The following is a 20,947-nucleotide window of genomic DNA, read 5'->3' as shown; positions in this document are numbered from 1 at the left end:
CAGCCAAACAAACAGAGACTGCCAAAACACAAAACTCTTCCAATGAATTTAATAATTTTCAGGTTTGAAGGAGTTTTGAAGCTTTCCCCCTAGGAATCTATGTCTGACATAATGTAATCTTGATAAACTCTATGAATGGAGAGTCTATTCATGGAGTGAGAACGGCCATGGACGTTGCTCTTTCCCCAATAATGGCAGCTTCTTCAGGCCTTTTGCCTTCTGGGTCTCTGCTGCAATCATTAATTCTTCTATCCAATGAAGTTGCCTTTGAGGAGAACTCTCCTTTTGTGCAGGCTAGGACTATCTCAACCATGAGAAGAAGAATCAAGCTCCTTGCTTTCTTATTTGAAGAGGTTCAAGAATCAAATTGTGCTCTTCCTCTATCTTCCATTCTTTGTCTCACTGAACTCTTTTCTGTAATCCGAAGAGTTAAGATTCTGATTCAAAGCTGCGAGGAAGGAAGCTGTCTATGGAGCTTACTACAGACTGAGACCATTTCCAATCAGTTTTATCAGCTAGTGAAGGAGATTGGGAGGGTACTTGATATTTTTCCTCTCAGCTTGCTTAAATTAACAGATGATACGAGAGAACAGGTGGAGCTTCTTCACAGGCAAGCTAAGCGATTGGAGTTTTCAGCCAATGCTCGAGAGATTCAAAGAAGAGATGAGCTTGTTCAACTAATGAGCAAAAACAAGGAGAGGAACTACAAGAACAAAGGTTTGGCAGAAGTGGGAAAAGTCGAAGAGATTTTCAGTAGTGTTGGGCTGAGAAGCCTGATGGATTGTGATGAAGAAATATCAAAACTAGAGGCAGAAGCCTTTAAACAAGCAGGAGCAGGTGGAATAACTGTGGTTTCTAACATAAACAATCTCATCTCTCTTGTTATGCATTCCAAAACAGTGATCTTCAGTAAGAAAGAAAATGAGAATGCTGAGGAAACATTCAACTTACAGTTTCAACACTCAAACAAGCATTTAGATCATTCATCTTCTTCTAAATCATTGGTTCCAATTCCAGATGATTTTCGCTGCCCCATTTCACTAGATTTCATGAGAGACCCTGTAATTGTATCGTCCGGACATACTTACGATCGTTATTCAATAGCCCAATGGATTGACTCAGGGCATCATGTATGTCCCAAGAGTAATCAGAGGCTAATTCATATGGCCCTCATACCAAATTATGCACTCAAGAGTTTGATGCAACAGTGGTGCCAAGAAAACAACATTAGTATGAATGAACCTAAAAAACCATATTCTTCTTCCTACGAGTTGGAGAGAAGCAACAGAAAAAGTTACCCTTCTGAAGAACCGATCGATCACATTTCTGCATCCAAAGCAGCTTCCGACACTGTCAAAATGACAGCCGAGTTTCTGGTGGGAAAACTTGCAACAGGGTCACCAGATATTCAAAGACAAGCTGCATATGAACTCCGGTTACTAGCGAAAAGTGGAATGGATAACCGAAGGATGATTGCCGAAGCAGGAGCGATACCGTTTCTGGTGACGCTGTTGAAATCCGGTGATCCAAGGATCGAAGTGAATGCAGTGACTGCATTGTTCAACCTTGCAATCTTCAACAACAACAAGATCCTGATAGTGGCAGCAGGGGCGATAGACAACATAACACACATCATAGAATCAGGGAAAACAGTGGAAGCAAGAGAAAATGCTGCAGCAACACTATTTAGCCTAACCATGGTAGACGAATTCAAAATAACAATAGGGGCGAGTCCGAAAGCCATACCGGCATTGGTGAGGCTCCTGAAGGAAGGCAATCCAGTCGGGAAGCGAGATGCCGCCACTGCACTTTGCAATCTAGCACTTTACGGTGCCAACAAAGCTTGTATCGTAGTTGCTGGGGCAGTGCCATTGCTGATTGACTTGCTAACAGATGACAAGGCAGGCATAACAGATGAAGCCTTGCAGGCGCTCTCCCTGGTTATGGGTTGCTCAGAAGGGCTGCAGGAGATAAGAAACAGTAGAGTTTTAGTGCCTTCGCTCATTGATCTTTTAAGATTTGGATCTCCAAAAGGGAAAGAGAGTTCAATTACACTGTTATTGGGGCTGTGCAAGGATGGAGGAGAGGAAGTTGCAAGGCGCTTGTTGCTAAATCCTCGAAGTATCCCTTCTCTACAAAGCTTGGCCGCAGATGGATCATTGAAGGCCAGAAGAAAAGCCGATGCATTGCTTAGACTGCTAAACAGATGCTGCTTTCAATCTCTCAGCCATGTTGAAATGCAGAATGTATAGATAATCTTGCAGAAGTATATATTTGTGCAAACTCGTGGAAATGGTGAATTTTTCAATTGAAATTAAATTTATGTAGTTAATAGATTGCGATCACAGTTTTGTTTAACTGTTCAACAATAAAGAATTCCATTGGCTCGGCATCCACTTCATACATTCGATTTACAGGATTAATGCAAAAAATTGCAGGAGTTTTTTATATTTTTTTCTTTATTTTTTTGTGTGTTGAGGGGTGAGGGGTGGGTAGATGAGAGTGGTTAAGTTCTGTTTAACCAAACTGATCTGTTCCGCTACATTATTATGAAGAAGACCATCTGTGAACCATCATTCACAAAGGGCATGGTGTTGAGTTATTTCGTAGGGAACCTACTGCTCCACATACTCCAGCTTGATATGAGAACCTTCTATTTTGTAGTTCCAGCACCAACTTCCAGTATCCTGCTTATCATGCTCGATTGGATATAATCGAGCTTCAAAACCTGAGAATTTGGAAGATAAAAAGATGAGGGAGATATTGCATATTCTCAACTTTTGGAACTGTTCAACTCTAATGTGAAACAGAAAAAATACAGTTTCCCCCAAAATAGAAAAGATGTAGAATCTACCTGAAGTTCCTGGTGCAATTATCAATTTGTAGCCATCTGGGACTTCAAATACATGATTACCCTGCAGAGCACGAGCAATTCTATTTTCAATGGTCAGATAATTATGTTTGACACCAATAAAGCAGATAATCCTTCCATCTGTAGATAGCTATCGGTAAATCTTGTATGTGTATGGGTTTTGTGAGATCCCACTTTGGTTGGGGAGGAGAATGAAACATTGTTTATAAAGATGTGGAAACTTCTCCCTAGTAGACGCGTTTTAAAAACCCCGAGGGGAAGCTCGAAATGGAAGACCCAAAAAGGACAATATCTGCTAACATTGGGCTTGGACTATTACAAATGGTATCAGAGCCAAACACCGGCTGATGTGCCAGTGAGGATGTTGAACTCCGAAGGGGGTGGAACGAGGCGGTGTCCCAGCAAGGACACTGGGTCATGAAGGGGTGTGGATTGGGAGGTCCCACATCGATTGGAGAAGAGAACGAGTGTTAGCGAGGACGCTGGGCCCTGAAGGGGGGTGTATTGAGAGATCCCACATCGTTGGGGAGGAAAACAAAACATTGTTTATAAGGGTGTGGAAAACTTTGCCTAGCAGACGTGTTTTAAAAACCTTGAGGGAAAGCCCCGAAAGAAAAGTCCAAAAAAGACAATATTTGCTACCAATGGGCTTGGGTTATTACAAGATTGTAATTAGGTCTTAATCAACTCCCAGTTCCTCCAAGAAGTAAATGTGTCAATCCGTACGGTTTATGGAAGCTGAATACTGTATTCATATATGAACAGACCTGTAAAACAACATTCGTTGCCTCAAATTCAGCATTTCCATGCAAAATGATCTTGCATCCTTCATGCCGCTGCACCTCAAGCTTCCAGTAAATATTGTCTTCAGCATTCCAATCAATTCCCTTATTCAGCACCTTGACATTCTCCAATTTACATCTTCCACACCTAACCAGATGAACTTGCTCAGAACCAAAACAATAATTCTCAAACAAAAAAAATTATAACGCAAAAATTATAAAGACCTTTGTCCATAGCGGATTAATGATTCACCATTTTCATCGATCTTCAATGAGCCCATAACATTTTCAGACAATACAATCAAACTTCCATCAAGCTGGAATCGGAAGAACTAGATCAGCTTCATTAATTCACTTCACTAGTGTATGTCCTTGGTGCGCAAGAATATGTGAGAGACTTGTGTAAGGGCAATCTATTCCCAGCTAGAATCGGGCATCATACCTGAACATTCCTCCACAAGAACTCTGCAACCTCAACTTGCAACTCAGACCCCTTTGATATCGAACCACCAGAGAACTGAGATATGATATATCCAAATAGGGTTACAATCACCAGTGAATATACAGCTGAAAAACTATACCTACTCAAACCAGGTTAGATCATTTACATATCTCAAAAGTGTTGTTTACTTCAGAAACACAACACTACACTTGGGAACTGCAGGCAAACCTCAAAATTATAGAGGGGAAGGAATGCGTAGCCAATATTATTTCAGAGAGAGGGAGAGGCAGAGGCAGAGGCACATTCCAAAAAAGTGATGGTTTCAATAATCAGATACTGAAACTCTTACCTTCTGTCTAGCAACCTCCCAAAGTGGGCCCAGTGCTGGATGTAGAAGTATGAGATATGGGGGTCCAGAATCAACATACTTGTCATTACTTTCAACCTGTCATAGGAAGGATTAGTTAAGCATGAACGGAAATAGAACAAGATATTTCATTATGAAGTCATAGCTTCCAAGCAGAAAGAAAGAGTAAAGCAATTTTGGGGTCTGTTTAGAAGACGTTTAAAAGTAAGATAATTTGTGTAATCAGTTCCTAGAACAGCCTTCATGTTTATTTTAAATATTATTGTTATTATATAATCATTAACTGTTTCTTTTCCAAGTATAACTTGATTCAAATGTGTTATATCTGTAAACTAATAAATGAAGACAGAAGATAGAAAATATTTTCTTAAACAGCTTTTAGAATTCGAAATTTTTTTAAAAGGTTAATCTACAAAAATTAGAAGGAAAAAAGAAATAAATAAAAGATGTCTAAACAGCTCTTTAGCGTCTAGCTAAAACCCACAGTACAATACATTCCACAGATTGAAGATTAACATTACGTACCACAGGAACTTCAATATTACACCGTGAAAGAAGATCATGTGCATTTCGCAAGATATCCAAAAGTGCACCATCTGGAGTCTGCACAAATTTAAATATTAAAAAAAATATATATCAACTGCTATTCAGGTTCAATCATTAAATCTCATGGGGAGGTTCGAACATACTTCATGCCATAATCCACCCAGGAAATCCAGAACTTGGTTATACAGATTAGGATAAAAACTTTTGTCCAGGTCTACACTATTGCCATGAAGAAATACAATCATCTAACAGGAATTGTTTAATCTAATTTCTACACTAAAAAATCATCCATCACATAAGCAATCAACTAAAAAGCATTACCTGATGTAAGGACTCACTAGCATGCTTTCTTGTCCTTTTAGCAGAAGATGTGACCCTTCTTCGCTCATTGTACACAATGAAAGTATCCAGTATGTCTGGTGATATATGTAGTTCGATATCACGGAAAATGACAGATGAAAGGTAATGATGTTTGCATTTACAATTGTACAAAAAAGTAGCATTGATACCTTCTACATCATTATAACATTGAAATGAACTTGTATTAAAGAAGCTATCTGCAATGTTCTGCATGGTGCATTCCAGTCGACCTCCAGAAACACTAACAGTGCATGAAGAAAAATTAGTTTTTATCAGGAAGATGGAGAGATGCATCCGTTGGATGAAGTAATTTTGACATTAGAACTCAACACTTTATATTTGATCAAGTAAAGTATATGAAGCACCAGCTATTTGTTGAATCATATACCTATGCTTTCTTCCAAACTGGTCAAAATATGCAACAGGCTTTTTTAAGTTTAGCACCATTCCTGGCAAACTCTTTTCACTATTACTTGACATCACCGACTCCACAGAATGCAAATCCACATATAAGATGTTTGTGTTAGCAGGGAACGACTCCTGCAGACTACAACAAATAAACAAGGTTAGCTTATTCAAACCTATAAAAAGAAATTTTCTTTCCCTTTTTCTGAGATTACCAAAGAACTGATATCAAGTGCAAAAACCAACATCGAACATGGCAGCCAAAATGTGGATATATAAATATATAAGCTTTCATGCATATTTGAGACATACAAGGTTACGAGGATTGCAGTCTCAAGTCTACCCTCCACAAAAAGGTCAAATTACTAAAATTGAATTAGACTAATGGATCAAAAAAAATTGAACAGATAGATGTCGTCCACCTGACTGGAGAATGAGATCCTTCAGTGATCCCGTACTTCTCAAATTCGGTGTACTCAATGCATGACAGACCGTATTCCCACATCCCATCAAGATTCTTCCTCTCAATCAAAACATTCATTCCTTCCGTAGCGCCTGTGGTCCTCTTACAAGATGCAAAGCCTAGTTTCTGCAACCCATACAATTCTGATGATGAAGATATGAAGAAATAGACTAGGTCTCAAATCAGTACGAGTTCAATCAAATCAAGGGTACAATTTTCCAAGAAGTAAATAATCAATAAGTCTAGAGGAGAAAAATGTACAAATTCATAAATCATCTTTTGAGATATTAGAAGACATATCCCTTTCATTCCTTCTGTGCATCATAGATTAATGGTAACCATACATCACTTACAGATAAATGACTGCATCGAGCATACTGCTTAATGTCATATAATTAACAACATATTCTAACATGCACGAGTACGATAACTGGAAACTAATAAAAAATTAGATTTGTGGGTGTGTTAATGCAGGTCTCTTTAAGTGTATTCCCGATCACACACCCACTACCAAGGAAAATCGAACGTATATACTGAATCCAACTGTACAAATTGCACCATATTGTCCATACAACTTATGCTATTAACTGACATCACAAGCTACCACAGGCTTGAATAGACCGATGAACAGCACCATCTTCCATAGAATTGAAATTTTGAGCCAGAAGTTGAAGTTAATCCTTCAGCAAGTAACACATTGTGGGACATGATCATAACCCAACATCAAATACGGTTGATTACTATTTGTAATACTGGAATAAAAAGTATATTTGTTTTTCCTGCTTCAAGCTTACCTTTTTTTTCCGCAAACCAATTCCTGACAAGGCCAATAGGGTCAGATCTGTAGCTGCCGCAACATTACTACAAGGTCATTAGAGTCTACATCGAGTATAAGCCTCCAGTTATAAGAAATTAAATAATTCAACTTATGATAGCTATATCTTACCTGACTTGTCTAACCGTTGCACCTTTTCTTCCCTGGTCATAAAACCACTTAAAGATACCTTTGTCATGTGCAAGCTTCCATATAACACCATGACCACCAGGCTTGCATAAAGGAGTGAAAGATTTTGTAACTAACCACAATCCATCATCTGCACCAATGGCTGGAACCAGAGGCTGAAATACATGTATTAAATAAGTAAAGTAAGATTTAAAGATCTTTAGAATTCCGAAAAAAAAAAAAAAAAAGATTCAACTGAGAAATATTGTCTTTTCATATCTGAAATGTTCGATGGATAAACCTGCTCAAAGAGTTGGAAGTTCGACCGACCCCTTCCAAACCATCCAAATCTTTCACAAAGAGACATAATCCTTTTGTGGTTATTCTTAGCTGAACTTGTCATAATTGCAACAGGTGTAATGCATTGTTTCCCATAGATCTTGTTGTACAAGAATTCTCTAGCCTTCGGATAAACAAGTTGAAATTAAACACATGTGAGACCTATCATATCCAACCAATTATTAAATGCGAACTAATTATTTTATCAATCAGATCACATGTTATATATACCTGAAGATCTCTTATTAGACCTTCCAATAAAGTCCTGCCACAATAAGAAAGCATTGCTGCAGGAAGACACTCTCCTGTATCAGGATCTACCAAACCAAGCCTATCAGCAGCGCCTCCCAAAGGATAAATTTCACCCAACTCAGGTAAACCCTAAAAAGGAATCAAATATTATCAATCACAGTTCAATATATTTATTTAACCATTCATAAGTTAGAATACTAACCTCAATTCCCCACAATGCTGCTTGAGATGCGTATTCTATATTTTGAGAAAGATCAGGTCCATTGGGTGCATGAATCTTCAAAAATTCACAATCCATTGCCTGCTTCATTTGGCCAGACCAATTCTTGGAATATCTTTCAGGTTTTGAACTGGCAAGAAGCTCTAGAACTTTAATCTGATACCTGCAAAAAAAAAAAAAAAAACATGCATTCTCAAAATAGTAATTTATATCTGCCATGTTATTTTGATATTACAAACAGTAATTCGAAAATCATTGGAGAATCGGAATATATCAACACATGAACATAGAGAACTCACCCGATGATTCCTCCAATGCAATCGTAAAATTTTTCAATCTCTCCTAAATTGGTTAAGAGCTTTTTCAAGTCACCAAGCTCTTCCTTCTCCAGAACCATTCCCCCCTTCCCAAATCCCTCACGACCACCATTACCATTTACATCAAACTTCTCAATCATTTCCACAAGCGAAAAAAGCGCGTGCTTCACCACACCCCTTGCAGTCTCAAATTCACCCTCCACTGACTCAATCCCTAAACTAAGGACATGTTCTTGCCCTGCCGCAACCAAACACTTGAGCAAGAAGCAGTCGTAGGGATCCAAATTGAGCGCAGGCAAAACCCTACAGAACCAGTTTCGTCGAGAATTGAAGAATTGTTTGACTCTGTAATCACGGTCAATCACTTTCAACTTCTCCTTGATGCTCTTCCTTTTAGAGAGCTTAGTACAAAGACCTCTCAGCCTAACAATCTCCTGTTCAAAGTCGTATTCGGGAGCTGGTGGCGCGTAATCAACCGGAGCTGTAGAAACCCGAGGTAAATGTACATAACGAGAAGAAGACGACGACGACGACGACAAAGACGAGGAAGAAGTAGAAGAAGGAGATTGAGAAGAAACGAGAGTGAGAGGAGGTCTTGCAAAGCGAAGAGAAAAATGCAAGGTTTTGGAAGTCAGAGAGAAGGGGAAATGGTGGTTATGGTGAAGCACAGGCTGTGCCTGCGCCATTGTTGACAGCAGGAATAGAGAAGAAGTGGGGCGAGCGAGAATTTTCAGAGGCTTACGAAATTAAAATGAAAATTCGAAATTGAAATTGAAAAAAGGATAAGGAAAAGATTCCGGAAGCATATGCTTGGCTTCAAGAACATCGGAAACGAAAAAAGTAAAAATAATTTAAGAGAGAAGAGGGGCCGTTAACCGCCTGAATATCTGGTTGGGTAGTGAGTGAAGAACACCAATTGAGCTCCGCAGCTGGGGCAGCAATGGTCCTACTCAATATCTTCCCTCTAGATCCCTCCGTCCACGTTTCCGGGATCATCGAAAATAAATAAATAATAATAATAAATTATCAATTTTTAATCAAAATTCCCAATTACTTCAAACCCAAATTTTTTGGTATTTCTTTTTACCCTTAATTATTTCACTTCATTTATTTCTATATTTATTCATATTTTCACAATTTCATAGGAAATTGAAGAAAATTGCGGTATTCCATATCCGATCCAAGTATGAATATATATATGAATTTACATTTTCATTTTTCACGTAATAACAAAAAAGGGGCATAATTTTTTTCCATAAATTTCAAAAAGTAAAGAACAAAAAAACAAATTAAGAATTATAATGCCTATTTTATACGTTTTTCGTTTTTGTTTTGGCAGTGTTCTCTGATAATTGAGCCAACGACCGTAAATTGCACCGCACAATCGTATTCACGAACACGCAAGTTTCTTCCTTTGTATTTCCAGGCGGCACATCCACCACGTACGACTCCACCACCACCGTTCCTCCGCCTCCCGCTGACACGTGTAGGCTCGTCACCGACCGGTAGTTTTTCAACCGGTGGTCACCTCCCACGATGCTGAAGCTCAGCACGTGCTTTTCGTGGTCTATAATCTCCAACCGCTCTTTACTCGACAGCGCTGGCAGACCCGACACCACATGCACCTCACGGACCGTTCCAACCGTTTCGCCGTCCCCCTCGATGATTCGGCAGCTCTTTAGAAACTGCTTGTACGTTTGTGGGCTGTCGAACCGCCGAACCAACGACCAAACCACAGCCACCGGAGCGTCGATGGTCTGCACCACGACGGAACCGCACTGGTGGGACGCCACCACATGGTTGTGGTCGGCGACCGTGCACGGCGGCAGAACGAAGTGGGGTTTTGGGTTAATGGATGCGCGATGACAATTGAAAGTGGCGGTGCGGCGGTAGAATTGAAGAGACGACGGCATGTTTAATCGTCTGAGAGGTCAAGGATTCAGAAACAAATAAATTAGAGAAGAAAGAGGTGATATATAATGCATAATGGGTTCGGTTTAGCGGCATTTAAGTGTAAAATAGAATCGATGAGATCCAGTTGGGGGCAAATTTGCTGTTATTAGCAACTTACTTTTAGCTGCTGCCGTTGCGTGGAATTGCAAGTGGGATGGGCAACTTGCAAGCCCTTGTTTGGAATCCGTCTGCAATTAAATCCACCATATTTCTAATTCAAACTTCAACTTATTAGCAACTTACGATCTTTTCTATTTCAAAAAATAGTATACAGAATGTCCAAATGATATATCAAATATTTTAATGTTGAATATGAGCACCAATTATGGAAGTTTAGAGAAATTAAAATAATATGTAAATAAGCATTGGATATTAATTAATGACGTTTTTGTAAGAAAGATACCCTCGTATTAAAATTATCTCCATTATTAGATAATAGTTTCCGTATTTATAATGACAATAAGCAATTAATTAATAAAGAAATGCAGGCACATCTTCCGTTTTTCTTTCTCCACTAGATTAAGAAAATACAATATAAAATATAAAATTGGATTTGGACTAATCAGCCACCATCTCGTCCTTATCAAATGTATAAATTAAAAAAAATTAAGTGTATAAATGTGAGGTCCCATATTGGTTGTAGAGAGAAAGAACGATGCAGGGTACGAAACCTTCTCTAAATTTCTCAATAACTGAACTTGTCTTTCGACATCGACCTCGACCTCGACTTAACATTGCAACATGCAAAGAAGTATTTGATCCATTAATAATTTTTCAAATTCAGTATGTTAAAAATCATTTTTTTTTCTTTGCCAACGAATGAAATCAAATGGCTGCTATTATATGTTTATAGTTGGTTGCCCAAGAGTTGAAACTAAGTGTTAGAAAAAGGTAGCATCGCGGTGCATCCTATGTCCAAGTTGCCCGACAACTTGTCCTTTCTTTTATTTAGATCAGAAAAAAAGAGGAAAACCAGAACCAAATTCGATGAGGGATGAAGAACTAAATACAGAACCAAGGGGAAAACCAGGACAACATAATTTGGAATCGACGAACTGCCATGCAGCCAAAATTTTATTGAACTCATTGAAATAAGCTAGTTAGATCTAAGTGATGGTAACTATAAATATCTCAGTGACGGATTCCCAAGATCAGAAGGGACTTGCATATTCTCCAAACTAAAACCTATGGAGAATCTGTCAGCTTCAAATACTAACATATTTTACACAACAGAGATACAAAGCGGTCAGAAAGTTTGTTCTTTTTCTAACTACTAATCTGTCACAACTTTTCTTCAAAATCCCATATCATCCATCTCATAATTCAGGTATCTTATGTACTCATCTGCTGCAGCATTCACATCCTCCTCCCTCCCCTGCTTCAAGAAATCAAATCTGCAGTCGACATTCGCCGGAGATTGCTCCATGTGTTGGAGGCTTCCGAGCAGCTTCGCGTCGGGGTTCTGGAACTGATATGACAAACTTGATGCCTTCTCAGACCCGTGATCGCTGACTTGGGAAGGTGCTGTGCTGTTAAAACCATCTACATTGCCCTGCAAGATGCTTGGATCATACAAGCAATCACTATTTATCAGGCCTAGAAGCTCGTCCACATCGAACATTTCATCCATTTGGAAGTTTTGCAAGTCATCCACACCAGGAATCTCGGTCCCTGATGAGACTGTCTGATCATTTCTCTGATCAAGATGTTTAGCATCGTTATCTTCATTTTTCACTTGCTTCTTCTCCATGCTCATTGGCTTCGCAGTGTCATCGGCCTGATCGCCAATTCTCGGCTCAAACATCACGTCCATTTGAAAATTCTGCAGATGATCCCAACTAGGTAACTCAGTATCCGGTAGAACTGTTTGATTATTGTGATGCTCGAGATATTTAGCTTCCACATCTTCATGCTTCACTGGCTTCTCTAAGCACATCGTAGTCGGAGCATGACCGGAGTGATCCCAGGTCCTCGACTCGCCTTCTCCATCTTCAATCTTAATGTCTGAGGGTGGCCACAGTGCGAACTCCTCAGGCACACAGACCTCAGATTGGTTCGACGTCGTGATTGTCGATCCAGAACATGTGGAAGTAGCGGTTGAAGAATCGGAGTTCCGCAGCCCCAAGTAATCCTCCAAAAGAATCCCCCGTAGCTGCCCTCTGTTTTTAATGTTGGGAAGGTTCAAACGAGCAGTCTCGCCGTACATCGTCCTTGCAGCCTCGTCGTAGGCAAGAGCAGCTTCAATGGCTGTCGGGAAGGTACCAAGCCATAGCCTACTCCCTCTGTTGGGTTCACGGATCTCTGCAACCCATTTGCCCCATGTCCTCTGCCTCACACCTCTATATTTGCATTGTGAATTTAAGGGTCCTCCTTTGCCTTTCATACATCCCTTCTTAGACCCTTTTGCTGGAGCTTTACGAATTGGCTTGTCTTCATCATTACAGGAATCAGCACATTCATTATAAGCTTTCCACTTAGCGAGCGTCTCAGCCACGGTCGATCGATCCCGTCTACTCCGTGACTTCCTCTTCCTAATGGAATTGGTAGGTAAAGAAATTGCATCAGAATATTGATCACTGAGACCCATTTTCTTGACAACTTTCAACTGAAATCGAAGAAATCAGAGAACAGTGTGCCGATTGCTTAGCAAGTGAAAATATGAGTTCGCCCCCAGACAATTGCAACTTCCTAGAAATGAAAAAAGTAAGTAGAGCGTTTCGTGTGATTAAAACCCTCGAATTTCTTGAGCCCCAGGTAATCAGGCGAAAAAAGAAGTAAAATAAAACCCACAGATTCCTTGAGCCCATAGTATTGAAACAATATTAAAACAAGGAAAGAGAAGGGATATAGATGTTCCTAAAATCGACACATTTTGTAGAATATTGATGAGGAGGAAGAAAGAAAGAAACTCCCAGAATAAGCCGGAGACCTAATTTCTAAGCAACTCCGCGTCCAAATTGATAAACCCCGAAAAACAATCTCAAGGACTCAAAATCAGAATTCGAGATTGCAATTCGATGCAGGAAAGCAGCAAATCAAGTATTAATTCCACACTCAACTAGACACTAGAAGAAGAAGAAGAACACGAATAATTACAAACAATGAAAAGGAAATTTGAAGAAACCAACCTCTCGATCGTCTCTGGTGTCATACGAGATGAAGAACACCTCTCGAAGCACGCAATTTCTTCTCTTCTTTTCTGCAAATTCTCTGAACCTTTTTCCTTTTTTCTTTTCCTCTTTTGTTAAGCTAGTTTCGCTGCTGAAAATTGTTCTGAACGAAGAAGATAAGTTGTTTTTGGAATCCACAAGTATTAAAATCTCCCTTGAAAATGGAGGAGAAAGGTATTTATAGCCTTCTCTAGATGCTTCTGATATTTATCCTCAGCCTCAGGATTAATAAAATAATGTCCACGTGGCGATTTCCTAGTCGCTTCGTGGCTCTTTATAAATCTTGACAGCTGGCACGTGGCACCAGAAGTTTCCCGACCTCAAGGGTCTCCCTCTTCCTTGCCGAGTAATTGTATACTTGACGGGAATGCGTAAAATGAAACGGAAAATAAAATTTTAAGTACTCGTACACGCGTTGGACAGGTACATATAACGTTAAATGATCATCCGTTTTTATTTTTATTTTTATTTTTGTTTTTCTAATCATACGTATAATCTCAACAAAAGTTTAAATAATTTGTTTAAATTTGCTTTTTTAATGTATTTATTATTAAGTTTTAAATTATGTAATAGATAAATTAATTTGATAAAATCTAAATATACGAAAGATTATTATTAAATACCTTTACAAATAAACAAATAAACAAAAACTTATAATCTAATATTAATCTATTATATAAAGGTTTAGCTTTCCCGTAAAAGTGGGCTTATGCCCTCGACATCCGGCACGTGGGTTGGTACGTGTATACGATAGTCTCCCATTAGCAACAGAACATGATGCCCTTATTTTTGAGCTGGATTATATTCCGTGCCACGCTGCGCTAATTGATTGGACCACGTTGTATAGTTCAGTCAATGCCACGTCGAGCTATTACATGACATTTCCGAAGGTTGATGTGTAAACATAGCATTTTCTTTATGGCATCGATGGTGTGGCGAATTGAACTACGTTGAGGAGTGTTAAAACTTCCGCCATTTCGGCCGCCGCATTTAATTAGAGAAATCATAGTCTAATTTCAGATATTTTTGCTGAATATTGGAATTTCATATACTTTCGTTCATAGATTGATTCCATATCGAATATCAATTTGAATTTCAAACTATATCTTATGAAAAAAACAAAATACAAGAGAACAGTGAAACAGAGCATATGCTATGCCCCCAATGCAGGGGAAACAATACCAATAAAGAAAAATTCACAAACTAATTCGAATTTGAAGGATTATTATAATAATAAAAGGAAAGCCCTTTAAATTGGTATGCAAAAATTGGTGCTTTGGTGAGCTTAGCATATCGGGAGATCCGGCGGGGGAGCTTCTATCGACTGCAACTGTCCGACTCCGTTATCCACCAGAAACACCATCGCCAGTCCCCACGTGATATGCACGTCCAAGTGACAGTGCATTATCCAAGCACCTGGATTGTCGGCGACGAATCGGATGACGGCCCAACCATTGGTGGGGACGGCCACCGTGTTTCTAAGAGGAGGGTCAACGAGGTTGAATTTTTTAGTATCGGTTTTCGGGTTGAAATTTCCGAATCCCTCGGCGATGATGTAAAAATCGTAGCCATGGAGATGGATCGGGTGATTTTCGGGGGTTACGATACTAGTGTCCTGCAACACAACTTGTACTCTCGACCCGTATTTCAATCTGTACCCTTTAGTACCGGGAACCGGTTGAAAAAGTGACTGGCTGACGTTACCGGTGTAATCGAATTTCACCGGTGGGTTAGCTGGAAAATCAGGGGTGACTACGCCGGGAATCCTCTGTTGGAAGGCTTGAAGAATTGAGATATTCGAAGGAAGAACAAAGGACACGTTGTTCATGCTGGCCGTGAAACGAGTACCGTTGGGGCCTTGGCATTGGCTCGATTTGAAATTACGTGGGCAATTGTTGAGTCCTAAACCGATGGTGAAGAACAGACTCTCGTCGATTTTGGTCGGGACTGGGACCGGTCTTGGGCTGCGGAATTTCTTGCTGAAGGCTGTGACGGTGGCGGTGTCGTTGTATGCAGGGAGGGATGGCATGATCGGTTTGATCGACGCGCACCCTTTCTTGGCGGCGCAAGGGGCAGATTTGTAGCTGAGAATGGCCGTGGTGGTGGTATTCCCAAACGGTGCGTTTTGGGCGCTTTGGTACGCACGTGCCGCTATGTAGTACCGGTTGGGGACCTGGTTGCCGGAGATTAAAACGTCGGTGGTTTGGCCCGGGCCCAGCATCAGAACAGAGGTGGTGAAGGGCTTTGTGTACGAGGCGTCGGCTCCGACCACCGTCAGTTTGTGATTAGCCACCGTAAAAAATAGCGCCTGGTTCAGGGCAGAGTTCACCACCCTGAGCAGATTGGTCTCGCCAGAGTCTATATTCACGACTACGGTATCTGCATAATCATTAAACAGAGTGTCATCGGTCATGACCCTGCCCAGGATTGTCCTCGACTAATTTAGGTTCGAAGTGTACAATATTTTTGTGATTCCTAGCAGACCCAACTGAAAATTGTTATATATTTAGCTACCTTTGCTAGAGCACTTGTAAAAGTCACCGGGTTGACCATTGAAAGTGTAAGCATCGGAGACATTAGGAGCTGCTCCTGTTCTTGTGGCCTGTCGCACCACGTCAATGGGGTTTGCATCCCACCATTCGCCTAATAATCGTCAAAAGAGAGATTATAATAAAGATTAAGACCAATTAGGAAATAATAAAAGTGATTAATTACCCATTAGAAGTATTGCTTCGCGGTTCGGTTTGGGGAAAGGGAAGGAATCTCCACGTCTAGGGCGGATGATCAAGGCGCCATAAACAGTGGCCCGAAGCCATGAGCTATGAGCATGCCACCATAGAGTCCCTTCTTGTCCTTGTACCGTAAATCTGCATTATTCATTCATAATGTTACAAAAATTAAATCTTTTTAGTTATAAGTTAAGCTAAGTCTTATATTATATCATTTCGAGTTATCTCTACCTGTAAGTATAGCTTCCTCCGGGTCGGATTGGACACTGAGTCACGAACTCCGGTCCATCCGCCCACCCAGTTCTAAGCTGCCTAATCCCATGCCTACAATTGCAACAACAATAATTATTATCTTAGTCGAATCGAATATATTAAAACAAATCTCTTGAAGGAGTTACCAGTGAATTGTGACGTTGTATTTGGCCTTGTTGATGACAGTAACGATGAGAGTATCGCCATTGTTGACCTCCAAGGTCGGCCCCGGGAACTGCCCGTTCACGGTAATGGCATTGTGGGTTTTGCACAGCCTCTTCACTGGCGTGGCTTGAATCTGCATTGTTTAGTTCTTAATATTAAAAACAGCAATGGAAGAAAGTAAAGGAGCAGAACCCAAACGAAGGAAAGAAAAACATACAACAAATTGATGGCGATGTGTTTGTGGGTGGGCCAAGGACAAGGCTGCCGAAGCAAACAGAAGCAAAACGGCAAACCAATTGGGAGTGAGCGATGATCCAGCCACCATAGCTGATTAGCACAAACCCCAATGTGTTTTTATCGTAATTAAGAAGAAAAAGGCAACGATGGATTGGAAGAGAAGGGTGGGGAGCTGAGTTTATATAGGAAAAAAAGAAAATGAAGTTGTTTGAGTTTGGCAGATTAGGTATTGATATTGAACAAAAGGGAAAGATTGAGATTAAGAAGAGGGGAAAACAGATAGTTCAACATAATTGAAAAGTGGTTACACCCACTGGGGTGTTTGAATTTCAGACTGGACTTCATATTCAAACGCTTGCTTCACAGAGAGTTGGGTTTACGATGTGTATACTTGTTGGCAGCACCCATTGATTGAGTATATCAAAAGGACATGATCTTCCTTTTGATTAGTCAACGTGGATGTGAAATTCCATATTGGGTGAACGAGAAGAATGAGTGGAGTGAGGATACTAGACACTGAGCCCAAATAATGAGATAATAAAACTGTTTCGATATTTAGGTAACCAAGAAGTGGCCGGAAGAGCACAGGGGAAGTTGGAATTGGTGGTTACAGATTTATAAAGTCAAAGGAGTGTAACGAACCAGGGTGTAGCCTGTGCTGAACTGCCTAGTATGCATTATGTCAACATCAAATAACAGAAGCTTCAATCCTTTTCTTACATATTTCAGATTCATTTTATACAATTAATTTACACCACGTTGTTTGATTTTTGTGCTTCTTCAAAGCTTCATTTTCGTTGGTTGTTATGGTTAGTTGAGAACCCCACCGCTTTTATTCTCTATTTTTCTCTTTCATTATTATTTTCCTATTTTTTTTTCCTCAACCTTCCACCATATCTAAGGATGTTCATCAACACCCTTTCTATCCTAAACCATTTTAATTTTAAACACTTTCAACTTTGAAACCTTTACGATGGTTGAACATTTTTCATTATATTTTTTTTCAGATTAGTTGAAGAGGGAACAAAGTATTGTTATAAGTGTGTAACAAACGCGTTTTGAAGAAAAAAAAGTCAAAAGAAGACAACTAGCGATGAACTGTAGCGGTTATAAATGGTATCAGAGACAGACACTAGATCGTGTGACAGCCAAGATAAACTTGAATAAAACTAGGAACCAACATTAGTTAATTAATTTTATAAATAAAAAATCAATTATTATGGGTTTTGTGGATTTGTTCAAGTTTCATCGTAAGCCCAATGGTTTGAATGGGCTCTTAAAACACGAGACAGGCGGGTCGGATCTCAGTTGCCGCCTGCGGACGCATATTGAAAACTGTGGGACAGCATTCATGTGATAATAACCCAACTAACGGAGGGAAGAAGCTCAGAGCAACTATGAGTATGGGCGGAGTTTTCAAAGCTTCACATCTTCAAACGGAGAAAAATCTCAACTCACAACTGGATAGTATAGTATAACTCCTTTCTTCTCTCTCGATTTTGCCTCCATATCTCCGCATAACTTCGAGGCTCTTTTTTGCTCGACTTTCTTTCGCCTCCTCCGCTGCGTTCGAGTTTACTTTCGCTCTCCTCTATGGAGTCCTCCGCTACGCTTCGATCCTTTCATTGTAAGTCTTTCTCTCTCTCTATCTCTCTGCTTGTATGCAATTTTCATTCATTTCACTTGTCTTGTTGTGGTGCACAATGATGTAGGCTTTCGAAGTTTCCCTCATATTCTGTAATTGTAATTCGAATGCCGATGCTATTACTGATGTTGATTGAGAAGATTGTTTGAAATGTGAGTGTAAGTTCGCATTATAGAATTATGAGTGAGCCGAGCTTCTTCGATCGTGAATTTGCATTTCGGAAATGGAATAAGTGTAGCGTTCCGGATCTAGTGTGCGATTCGTTTGATTGTTTAGTTATCTTGAGCTACGATAATCGATGGCATAGGATTTTCTTCGTTCGTGCGGTTCTTTGTGTTCTGAACGAAATTCTTTATGATTACTTAAAGAAGAGGATGTGCCTCTCTTGATTCTCTTTAGTTTAGGTAGCCTTGGCATGGTAACAGCCTATCAGGCAGCACACCTTATTTAACAAATTAGTTTTGTTGACTTATCAATAATGCTTTCAGTTCGGCCTTTGATTATGAACAACACAAGGGTGAAAGATTTAAACAATGGTTCGCTATTACATTTCAATTAGGTTCTTGAAATTCTAACATTTTCACGGTTCCTATATATATATATATATATATATAGTATTTTTCTAAAAGAAACAACGATGATTGCTGCCTTCATTGTCAGTTGTCACCATTTGTTGCCGGGATATATAACCCAAAGATAGGAGTAGGATGCATTGTTTCTTTGGAATTACATCAAACCTCTATTCTTTCTCTTCATTTTATTTGTCAAAAATTAGTTTAAGGAATCGCTCACCATAAGCATCTAAAATGTGTATATTATTCTTTGCCATTCCAGATTTTTCAGGTGGTTCACGTCTGCAGTTAATTGAGAAACCAAGTAAAATGTATATGTCTAATACTAATAAGTCGTGCATTCAAGGATTATCAAATTTTGGTAAGCCCATCCATATTCCAACAAACCAGAAGAGAACAGGTTTATCGTGCACAAAGGTGCCCAAAGTTACTGAAACTGCTAAACCCAATGGTAAGCTTTATTGAAGTGGAATTTTCAGTATGGTTGAGTTCCGTGATTAAATTCTGTTCTTCCTCTGACTGTACAGCCGTTAGCTGTTCTTATCCATTGTAGTAGGAAGCATGAAAAAGAATAGTAACTATAATGTGATCATAAATATTATGCTTTGTAATGCTAGCTACTGATGTGGCAATTTGTTTGATCATTATATGCATCATATTGGTTAATTTATAAACTCATACCTTTAGGCTCGGTTGGGGAAAATAATTTCTATATTTCTGCTAAATTAAGAAGAAAGCTAGAGGTACAATCTGGTTTAAGGACACGTATTGATAAGAAATTCAAGTCATGCTGTCTCCCACATCCAGGACTTAATTTTCCCTACCAATCTTTGTCGCTTATCTCCCCTCTTGTACAGTAATTCTCTCTCCGCCTCAAAGTGCTCCCTATTGTAGGGCTATCGGTCCCATTCTAACAAACCCATGCAGGAAATTTCAAAATTGTCCCTCCAAAATATAACTGGCCCAAGAAAATTTTATGTGCATTCTACTCGAGTAGAATGAAATCATACCCCTGTCAAAGATGGCTTAATTATGCATGAGTAGTTAAAGTATTTCATCCATGGTGAACTATTTTGGTTTCTCAGGCGTAACTTTACTCTTTTGTTTCTCTTAATAGTGATGGTTCTTTACATTTTGCTCTGAAAATATAGATATGCATTGATTCAGCTGTCCAGTTACATCTTTAATGACTTTTATACCTTCAACTTGATATTGGCAGACAGCGTACTTGACGGTTCAGTATTGAAGAAGCCTGCAGCTAATGCAACTTTTCCTAATGGATTTGAAGTGAGTTTAAATTTGATCTTCTGTTCCGGTTTTTTCCCCTAATTTTGGGCATCCCTCTTCATTAGAACATTATAACTTCATCTGAAATTCGTATGACCGGACTTACTGAATTCATATGTTATGAGCTTCTCCTTTATGGCCTATATGTGCATATGATGGACCTTGCAATTGGTACTGAATTAGAGTGCCTTGGAATGATCCCATTATATAAAAAAAGCTTTTATCATTTTTCTTTCTGTAATTTTTTTTGTAACTTGCTTAGTGCTTTATTCAGTCCTTTACAAAGGACAACCGTAGGTCTTGTGCCTGTTTATTCATAATGTCTTGCTGAAGTTCATATTATTCTCTTACAGTTGAGAAGTTGGATGTTGCACTTGAAACCTAATTATAATTGTAATATTGTCTTGTCTTTACCTTTTTGAACATTTACGTTCTATCCTTCTGACATGAACTGACGTATCTACTGTTTCAAATCATCAGGCTTTGGTGTTGGAGGTTTGTGATGAAACAGAGATTGCTGAACTAAAGCTAAAGGTCTATTGAAACTCCAATTTTGTATATCCTTCACCTAATATCAGGCTTTTTTTTTTTTTTTTTTTTTTTTTTTTTTTTTTTTTTTTTTTTTTTTT

The 20,947-nt window shown here is 39.3% G+C and overlaps 6 protein-coding genes across 6 annotated transcripts in view; 2 read left to right on the top strand and 4 right to left on the bottom strand.

Moving 5' to 3' along the window:
• Window positions 1-8: 8 nt before the first annotated feature.
• Window positions 9-2,273, top strand: LOC111489254 (U-box domain-containing protein 1-like). The gene has a single exon (XM_023137386.1). The coding sequence runs from the start codon at window positions 132-134 to the stop codon at window positions 2,250-2,252; it is 2,121 nt and encodes a 706-aa protein (XP_022993154.1). The 5' UTR covers window positions 9-131; the 3' UTR covers window positions 2,253-2,273.
• LOC111489253 (UTP--glucose-1-phosphate uridylyltransferase 3, chloroplastic) lies at window positions 2,274-9,254 on the bottom strand. The gene is made up of 17 exons (XM_023137385.1): window positions 8,291-9,254; window positions 7,974-8,154; window positions 7,751-7,900; window positions 7,482-7,643; window positions 7,184-7,356; window positions 7,032-7,098; window positions 6,197-6,363; window positions 5,758-5,916; window positions 5,519-5,610; window positions 5,331-5,425; window positions 4,989-5,066; window positions 4,446-4,541; window positions 4,097-4,171; window positions 3,880-3,971; window positions 3,640-3,802; window positions 2,855-2,915; window positions 2,274-2,728 (listed from the first exon to the last, which is right to left on the bottom strand). The coding sequence occupies exons 1-17, from the start codon at window positions 8,992-8,994 to the stop codon at window positions 2,616-2,618; spliced, it is 2,628 nt and encodes an 875-aa protein (XP_022993153.1). The 5' UTR covers window positions 8,995-9,254; the 3' UTR covers window positions 2,274-2,615.
• A 296-nt stretch (window positions 9,255-9,550) lies between these two features.
• Window positions 9,551-10,485, bottom strand: LOC111489258 (abscisic acid receptor PYL4-like). The gene is made up of 2 exons (XM_023137391.1): window positions 10,380-10,485; window positions 9,551-10,231 (listed from the first exon to the last, which is right to left on the bottom strand). The coding sequence occupies exon 2, from the start codon at window positions 10,219-10,221 to the stop codon at window positions 9,619-9,621; it is 603 nt and encodes a 200-aa protein (XP_022993159.1). The 5' UTR covers window positions 10,222-10,231; window positions 10,380-10,485; the 3' UTR covers window positions 9,551-9,618.
• An 813-nt stretch (window positions 10,486-11,298) lies between these two features.
• Window positions 11,299-13,525, bottom strand: LOC111489255 (dehydration-responsive element-binding protein 2C-like). The gene is made up of 2 exons (XM_023137387.1): window positions 13,390-13,525; window positions 11,299-12,792 (listed from the first exon to the last, which is right to left on the bottom strand). The coding sequence occupies exons 1-2, from the start codon at window positions 13,410-13,412 to the stop codon at window positions 11,556-11,558; spliced, it is 1,260 nt and encodes a 419-aa protein (XP_022993155.1). The 5' UTR covers window positions 13,413-13,525; the 3' UTR covers window positions 11,299-11,555.
• A 958-nt stretch (window positions 13,526-14,483) lies between these two features.
• On the bottom strand, window positions 14,484-16,952 carry LOC111489261 (laccase-12-like). The gene is made up of 6 exons (XM_023137395.1): window positions 16,795-16,952; window positions 16,559-16,710; window positions 16,392-16,484; window positions 16,147-16,298; window positions 15,946-16,074; window positions 14,484-15,810 (listed from the first exon to the last, which is right to left on the bottom strand). Exons 1-6 carry the CDS (start codon window positions 16,900-16,902, stop codon window positions 14,717-14,719), a joined length of 1,728 nt encoding a protein of 575 aa, XP_022993163.1. The 5' UTR covers window positions 16,903-16,952; the 3' UTR covers window positions 14,484-14,716.
• A 1,271-nt stretch (window positions 16,953-18,223) lies between these two features.
• LOC111489625 (biotin carboxyl carrier protein of acetyl-CoA carboxylase) overlaps window positions 18,224-20,947 on the top strand; it is a 5,031-nt gene continuing 2,307 nt past the window's right edge. Inside the window, exons 1-4 of the mRNA XM_023137940.1 lie at window positions 18,224-18,441; window positions 19,294-19,482; window positions 20,251-20,318; window positions 20,799-20,852. Coding sequence (XP_022993708.1) covers window positions 18,408-18,441; window positions 19,294-19,482; window positions 20,251-20,318; window positions 20,799-20,852 — 345 coding nt within the window. The 5' untranslated portion in view covers window positions 18,224-18,407. The remainder of the gene's footprint in view (window positions 18,442-19,293; window positions 19,483-20,250; window positions 20,319-20,798; window positions 20,853-20,947) is intronic.

Source organism: Cucurbita maxima, unplaced genomic scaffold, assembly GCF_002738345.1.
Source record: "Cucurbita maxima cultivar Rimu unplaced genomic scaffold, Cmax_1.0 Cma_Scf00014, whole genome shotgun sequence".
Taxonomy (NCBI): domain Eukaryota; kingdom Viridiplantae; phylum Streptophyta; class Magnoliopsida; order Cucurbitales; family Cucurbitaceae; genus Cucurbita; species Cucurbita maxima.
The sequence above is the reverse complement of the archived record's forward strand: the minus strand, read 5'-3'. Positions and strand labels throughout refer to the sequence as shown.